The sequence below is a fragment of the Coptis chinensis genome, chromosome 7 (assembly GCF_015680905.1).
Source record: "Coptis chinensis isolate HL-2020 chromosome 7, ASM1568090v1, whole genome shotgun sequence".
NCBI lineage: Eukaryota > Viridiplantae > Streptophyta > Magnoliopsida > Ranunculales > Ranunculaceae > Coptis > Coptis chinensis.
The window spans coordinates 8,378,371-8,386,880 of record NC_141462.1 but is presented as its reverse complement, the minus strand read 5'-3'; the positions used below and the strand labels follow the sequence as shown (position 1 = coordinate 8,386,880).

Genomic DNA, 8,510 nt, shown 5'->3' with positions numbered 1-8,510 from the left:
AAAGATGTGGAAGCCATTTTTGATTTACTCAGTTTGGTGAGAACTCGGGTTAAACTTGTTTCAGAAAACACAAGACAGAACTATCTTAATGGTTATTAAGGTGGAGATTAGATTTTATCAGTGTAGACTCTAGAACGATCCATGTTGCTTTCAGTAGTAGAAGCAATAAAATTGGCTGACATTGCTGAACTGAATATTCATTAACTGTCACTCTAGAAATGACCATTGTCTCATTTCGCAACCCAGAGGTAACTGCCCATTATGGGACAGTTCTGGCGCTTCTTGCTTGCTCGTTTCTCGTGGATCATTTGCAAATATAAAATATGGTCTATTATTCATGAATTTACAATATGAGAGTAGTCTAGCTAGGAATTACTTTTTTTTTTGGTAAAAGCTTGGAATTACTCGTCAACCCTTTTAGTAAAGAGTGTAAAGAAATGCATTGAATATGCAACTATACAGCATTTTAAAATTAAAAAAAACAAACTGTTACATACCCTTGAAACATTGCTGACAATCCCTAGTTGGGATATCTGTTACATACCCTCAAAACTTTTAAAAAATGTACTGGTAGTGTAAACCAATCAAGTTCCATTTTCTTTCTAGAAAATGAGTTTGAAACTTGTTGAAATGGCCAATGCTGTCCCTTGAGGCCTGGACTAGTCAGAAATTTACTCGGGATTATCTGACATGTATGGCTCATGAATGTCAAAGCACATCCTTCATGGACCATTACTCCGTTCTGGCGAATCATCAATGGTGATTACTCCTAGTGCATATGGGACAGCAATTCACTTTGTGGAACAGAATCATCCATCCTGCTATCAGCTGAACCTTGAATGCCAAGGGTTTGATGAGACGCTCTTGAGGAAAGGTTAGAGTACTGTACATTTTGTCCAGTGCTCGCAGATGCTTCATTCCCAGAGTTGAGCTCCGATTATGGTCCAAAATGACATGGCCTGTGTTGGTTTACCTACCGATATGCCAAACTACTTTGGTTAGTATCACCATTCTGATTGTCCATATTCCGAAGCGGAAAATGGATCACTTTGTGGCGACTGCCTATAGACTAATCATAAAGGCATAGATGTATGAAAAGCATTACGATTCAAACAATTTTGTGTTCAATTGAAGGGAAACAGTGATGGAAATTCTATTTCCAAAGATTGGAGAATAACATTTGACTAGCATTCCCCAGAAAACTCCAGTTCAAAAAGGGTGTAGAAATATATATAGGAGTCCAAAAACTTTAGTTCAGATTAGTTGTCAATCTCTAAAGAAGGCAAATTTAAGTTTGAGACTGCAAAAGCAAACAATGCAGTAAAAGTTCATGATCTATTAGAATATTGATGAATTGCAAATGATTGGTTGGTGTACCTTTGCTGAAGATCCTTAGTGGATCTCTGTGCTTAAAGAAAATAAATGTAGATGTGAAGATGATGCAATCACGCATAACCACAAACTCAAGGGAGATGATTAAATGATATGGAAAACCAACTACTTCCGAGTTGATTCTAGGTTTTCTTGCAAGTCATGCTGATTACATATCACCGCAACTTGCAAGTCACCTAGGTACTATCATTTACTGTTGACGGAATTAGACTCTGCTGCTGCAGTTGGCGCTTCTGTAGCAGATGTCTTGCCTTGGCAGATCAAGCCTAGGTGGAGACATTCAAGATCCAATCATGTATCGTTCTTCAACATGTTGAGAAATAAGTTTTTCTTCAGTCCTTGAATCTAAGCAAATGTAGACTAGTCTCCCCCCCCCCCCCCCCCTAACCCAAAGCAGGATTTCTCCGTGACAACAGCGACTGGAAAGATTTATGGCCTAATTAACTACTCACAAAGTGTTTCTCAGGGGCTGTGTTTTATTCTCACACAGCTCTCTCCACTCAAGCGAGCCTTTTTCTTATCAGGCAATTGAATAGATCTTGGGGGCGTGATATCTTGATTGGGATGGAATCAATCAGCAATGAGAATAGTAACCACCAATACTCACGCTCAGTTAATCGAAGGAAGCAAAAATACATGGATTAACAATTGACCAACAATTCCAGATGACATTGTTTCAGTATGTATTGTATCAACTTGATACCGTGTTTTCCAAGAGTTTTGGTTATTAATTTTAGCTCAACTATCATTCAACTAGGCATATGATTCAAGTATATCCAACAACTAAATTTCCATTCTCATTCAAATAAGAATCAATGGGTATTTTACACATACCGGGATCAGACCTATGATCTTATGACTGCTGCCCTGCCTTGTTCATCCATGGATTGAACCCTATGATTGAGGTTGATTTCTGCAAAGAAGGTAGATAAATCATTGTGAACATCTAGGTGCAAACAATATTAAGAAGCATACACATACAAGTGAGTAGAATGTAACATGGACAAAGTGGCTCAAAGAGTGACAACTACGAGTAACAATAGAATATCAAAATGTACTAAAACGGGGAGGTGGATAAACAACAAAAGACTGTGTGCTATGACAACTATCAAAACACAGAAGATTTTCAATATATCACGATTGAATGCCTTGAATGGGACTTGGGTTGGTGAGAGACTCTAGTCTTTTATTTCATTAATTTTGATATTTTTTTTTCACAGTTAGTCTGAATTTGAACATATAGGGAGGACAACTTGTAATGTTCAATCCTCACGATTGATGGTTCAACAAATTATTTTGAGAGAAACTATCCCATAAGAAAAAACTTTGTGTAGCTAATGAATTTTTTGTGAAGGAAACCAGCAAATTAAGTTGGCTCACAGGGTAATTGTAAAACACCAAGCTAACTTCTATAGGTTATATAAACAGGAAAACACATATAGGCTGAAAAGTACTTGCGAAAGAGCGTGTGACCTAATCTCCAAGGTTTAGTCTCACTGACTCCGGGTCTTTTCTTGCGGAAAAATATTGTATATTGAATTCATCTGACACTCTGCATGTGCGTACAGAAACATCCTTCAGTACAGATCGAGAGAGGAGTTCATATTTCTTCATTGCTGGACTTTATATCGAATATTTCGCAAGGTAAGTTATATGCATACACTCAGAATGAGATACGAGGCATTTCATAAGGGACCTACGTATTTCATATATATCCTGCTTTGCATTGCCATTTATAAAAATTGGTACTCAAGGGTATTACCATTTTTTCTGAACTCAAAACAATTGAGAAAGGTGAATAAAATGTATGTACAATTGAGTCTAGTATAGGAAAGACTAATTCGACACATTATATATGGGTAATTAGCAGAAGTAAATATAAGTAGTATAATAAACAAACTGAATAGAAGCCACAGATAAAAACGATAAAAATCTAAAGAAACATTGAAATTACTGGACCAAATTATTTGGCACAGATAAAGTAACACTACAACAAGTGACCAATAACTTCTTAAAAAAAAATCATTCCAAGTACATAAACTAAAGAGAAGTCAAAGAGAAAAACGATACCTGTAGCCAGCGACCGAAATGGCAGGAGATGATACTCCAGATCACCGTACTCCATAATAGTCGTTACCATAACTTAAGCGATGCACCGGAACGCCTTATATCATTACAGTCTCATTAATAAGTTAATTTTTTTCTCGATGTGGGACTAAAAACCCACTCACCGAATATAGCATCCGTACTCAATGAGCCTTATACATTTTTACCGATGTGGGACTACAAAATCCACTCACCAAAATAGTATCCGTACTCAACGAGCTATATACAATTTTACAGATTTTCTCGATTATCATTATATTTACCTAAAAGTTGAAAGACATGCAAGCATCAACAATTACTGTGCAACAAACAGTTTCAACTTGACAAAAGTGTCAGTGTGTTCATGAGCGATGGCTTAGTTATGGAGCACACTTTCTAGTTCCTAATTATACTATATTTTCTTTGTTTCACCAAAATCAGATAATAAATAACTTTACATATGAGCAAAGGATAATGTAACTCTTGTTTCCCTATTCACACTCTAAAGGGCTGTCAGAATTTTGCTCAACATAATATTTTTTAGCACATAGCATATATAATAGACTCGGCATTGAGGCTATGTTTACTAAAGTATCAATTCCAACTAAGGGCCATGTTTAGTATATCACAAATGAGTTGCTGATGCAAATTCTTCTCATTCATAATAGTTAAGTTCAAACTATCAGATTTGAAAAATTACACTAATGTTCGATGACTCTAGACTGATGAAATAAAAATTTCTCTTTGTACTTGAGATATAGTCCTCTAGCATATCGTAAACATTGACGAACCTCCAAACTAACTTTGGATCATAGGTTGCCTTAAATAACCAGAAATTTAGGTCAATCCAGTGGATTGGCATAGTTTGAAGTTGATGTAAACCACATCCAACACTCAGTGTGTTCACGAGGGTGTAAACTAAATCAAATTGGCCCAGGTCTAAGTCTAAACAGTTGATCTTATGCTAGTGTTGTCATGACAATGAACATAGGGCAATACTCAGTTAACCCCAAACTCCAATTTCAAATCGAGCCAAGACTTTGGGCATAATTTATTTCCTATTTAATCGCTTTCTAGAGCTGTGGGACTTGCATTACTTAAGGTAATAGGCTGGAGTGCAGAACTTCATGTTTATAGAGTTACAAGTAGTACTTGACAGTGTAGCTTCACAAGATAGGTGGTGCAAAAGAATGCAAATTTACCACACCAACAACAATTGATTACGTCTAGTATTCATTCTACACGATTTACATGACAATTGATACACAAAAGAAGTTTGTCATATAACTGAAAAAATAGACTTGAACTCCAAGACATTAAAATACATACAAGAGAGGGAGATACCGTAATTATTATACTTCCCGTCTACTCCTGTTCACTTCTTCTTCTTCTTCTGCAAAGTGCAAGGAAAACCTTTATAACCGGGTAGAGGGCTCAAATTTCTACAACCGGGCACATGGACCGTCAAAAGTGTGTTGAGATATGTACAACTCGCATCTCGAACTTTCAGACGTATCACGATGTAAGAAAGTCAAATGGACGGTCAACGTAAGAAAGTCAAATGGACGGTATTTTGTGGAAGTCCGTCAAGCCCGATACATTGAGCAATGTGGGACTATTATTTTTAGTGGTGTGACTGTCCGATAATATTTTTATGTGGAAAATAAACTTGAGTTCATCATCTTACTGTCTGCAAATGCTAATTTTAAGAAACAAATCACAAATGATACATATACACATACCACCTCGCTAGAGCTGCATTATCTTTGGTAATTTTCCTCTCAAGTACATTGTGTTCGATCCAATAAAAAGAGTGCGGGTCTTTCAGTGAGGATGTATGTATGTATGCTCTTCAAGATTCTTGAAGTTTATGACAGAAACTTATCTTGCAGGTATACGATGCTTAAAAATCTTTAAATAAATTGGTAGCAATTTGTAGATGAATATGTTATTTGCACACTTCAGCAAGAAAAGTAATTTCTTCCCATTTGTATTATTTTCTGTAGAACAGCAAATACCAAGTAAGCTATATTTCCCCCACTAAGTACCAAGTCTGACTACTACTCATGAACTTGGAGAATTAGTGCAATCCTGAAACAACTGAAGGAAACATGTCAATTATCTCCATCGTAAGCGATGCTGACTGCTTCTTGGTGCCAAGTTAAGATACCCCGAAAAGTAGATGGTTACCAATGCCGAGAAGAACCCTAAAGGAAATCCAATCCCCGCTCCAATCCATGAAAACCATGTATCCCCGGCCTCAAACTTTGAATCCTCTGTCCTTGGAAGATATTCTGGTGGTGGTGTCATTGGACATGGCAGTTGAATTTGCATACCACACAATCCGCTATTGTTCGTGATAAGAATTTGGATCGTTCAACCTGTCCATCTGGCTCCCCATCGGAATCTGACCCTTGAGCTTGTTGTTACTCACATCTAAAGTACCAAGTTGTTGGAGATTTGCTAATGTTAATGGTATTTTTCCAGAAAGATTGTTGCGTGACATGTCCAAGCTCTCTAAACTCTCTAATCCACCAAAACTCATAGGAATATTACCTGAGAGTTTGTTGTAAGAGATATTCAGTAACTTCAAACTTTTTAAACCTCCCAGTGAAGTTGGAATTTCTCCTGATAATTGGTTTTTTGACAAGTCCAAGAAACAGTATATATCAAGGTTCCGGCTGGATAGACCTTGCAATGACTTCTTCCAGTTCACTAACAAGTCACTAAACTCAATAGAGAAGGTGAACATGTCGGATATTGTTGTGACAGTGGTACTTGGGTCTTCAATCATTCCTACAAGGCCTCCAACGTTTGGGGGAATACTTCCAGTGAGATTATTGATGGAGAGGTCAAGAATGCGAAGGCTACTGAGATTGAAAAGAGCATTTGGGATCCGGCCTTCAAGAGAATTATTCCTAAGATTAAGAACTTGAAGGCTAGACATTTGGTAGAGAAACTCTGGCAATTCGCCAGTTATGTTGTTGTTATGGAGATCGAGGTGCTCGAGTTCGCTCAGGCTGCTAAGATTCTGAGGTAAGGGACCTGAAAACTCATTTTGACCTAATGCAAGTATCTTTGTTCCTAATGCAAAGTTTACTGGAACCTCACCAGACAATCTGTTGGAAGAGACGTCTACATAAGCAAGTAAAGCACCTGGACCAAAGCTTGGGAATGTGTTACCAGAAAATTGGTTTTGTGACAGGTCTAACAATAGTAGTCGATAAATTTTTGAGATCGTCTTAGGGATGGGACCTGAAAAGTTGTTGCTGGCCAACATAAGTATCATGACCGAAGTTGTATCTCCTATGTTTCTAGGCAATTCGCCAGAGAAATAATTTCTTGACAAAGCAAGTACTGACAAATTTAGAGACTGAAACAGAGGAGATGGCAGAGAACCTGTAAGCTTGTTATCTGATAGAATTATAGTTCCAACATTCTGTTCAGCAAGCCATTCAGGGAAGTTTCCACCAAGCTCATTCTCGCTTAGATCCAAGAAATCGAGACTCTTTTGAGTAGAGATCCATTTGGGAATTGGTCCAGCAACACGACATGACCTCAAAGATAATTGAGACAACATGCACTTCGGAGCTACATTAGCATTGCTGTTCCAAGTAAGGTTGTTTCCTCCAAGGTTCAAAACCCTCAGCGCCTTGATATCCAGTAACCATATCGGAATGTCACCTGATAGCAAGTTACTGTCTAACTGAAGTGTCGCCAACTTGCTCAATTTCTGTAATGACAAAGGGATTCCACCAGTCAACTGGTTCTTGCTTAAGGCTAGAGTTGAAATATTGGACAAAGTTCCAATGTTGGTAGGAATTTCCATTGATAGAGAGTTGTTGCGCAAATCCAAGACTTGGAGCTCAGTTAAATGCAAAAGTGAACTTGAAAGCCCACCAGAGAATCTATTCTGGCGAAGCGACAGTTGCCGCAGCTGTGTTAGATTTCCAATTTCCATAGGAATCCCTCCATAGAGGAAATTTTCAGCTAAGTTCAGTACTCTCAAGTTCCGAAGGGCGCCTACTTCTTGACTCAGGATTCCATTGAACATATTACTACTCATATCAAGGTATTGTAGACTTTGTAGACGGAACAATTGAGTAGGAATGGATCCATTGAAGCTATTTTCCCTCAAGTCGAGGTGAAGCAACTTGGTCAAGTTGGCAATCCCGTTTGCTGGGAGTTGACCTTGTATAGAATTGGAGGAGATGTCAAGCTTCGTCAAGCTTGTTATACGAAACAATGGTGCTAACACTGCTGAGTTTACAACAACCTCTGGAGCCAGTGAATTAACAAATGAGTAAAGATCAAGAGCGACAACATTTCTTGAAGGTGAGCGGCGGGGGGTGCAGGTGACCAAGTCCCATTGACAACAATCTAAACTTGAATTCCATGACTCTATTCCAACAAAAGCTGTCTCTAATGATGAGTTGCTATCGGTTTCATTGATGAGTGAGGCTTTAAATTGAAGGAGAGCTTCTTTCTGCTCCTTTGGGCAACAGAGAGAAGTGTAAAATGAGAGTGAAACGAAGAAGTAGATGTTGATGAATGAAGCAAGATTTAGCCTTGGTTTGGCCATGTTAGTTTGAGCAGTACAACTTGAGAGCTCAAAGAGAAATTTATTGAAGTGCATGGTGGGATCTATGCCTCTACTTACAAGTCAATGCTACACTTGGTGTTATGTGTTGAAATTTAGCATTATGCTTTTTAGAATTTTCTTTTAGAAAAAATTTGGTCAAACTCAAGTTTTTCAGCACACACACAGTGTAAACTGCAGAGATGGACATTATTGCACCCCAGATTACACATTCATAGGATGGAAAAGTGCACATAGGTTTTGTGTTTCTGCTTTCTGGGGAAAATCACCATTGGCTCTGTTACGCACTTTTTTCGGTACTTCACTAGCTCACTCTGCTGCACACTTACACATAAGATAACGTTGTGGTGGGTTTAAAGCAAAACAACCTAGGCAAGGGACCTCAGTTTTAACTTCTATGTACCAGCCCGCATTTCTTGACTTTCCTGTCTGT

At 38.1% G+C, this 8,510-nt stretch overlaps 1 protein-coding gene and 1 long non-coding RNA gene across 3 annotated transcripts; both read right to left on the bottom strand.

Moving 5' to 3' along the window:
- Positions 1 to 401: 401 nt before the first annotated feature.
- On the bottom strand, positions 402 to 5,004 carry LOC147485753 (uncharacterized). Of its 2 annotated transcripts, XR_015201457.1 has the most exons (4): positions 4,822 to 5,004; positions 3,463 to 3,556; positions 2,227 to 2,305; positions 402 to 973 (listed from the first exon to the last, which is right to left on the bottom strand). It is a non-coding gene; the product is annotated as an uncharacterized LOC147485753 (long non-coding RNA). The 2 variants fall into 2 exon arrangements; XR_015201456.1 differs by having other exon boundaries at positions 3,463 to 4,999.
- Positions 5,005 to 5,443: 439 nt separating this feature from the next.
- LOC147485752 (uncharacterized) lies at positions 5,444 to 8,100 on the bottom strand. The gene is given in 2 exon segments (XM_086571549.1): positions 5,444 to 5,835; positions 5,837 to 8,100. Coding segments are annotated over 2 exon segments (2,463 nt in total). The 5' UTR covers positions 8,060 to 8,100; the 3' UTR covers positions 5,444 to 5,595.
- Positions 8,101 to 8,510: the final 410 nt, after the last annotated feature.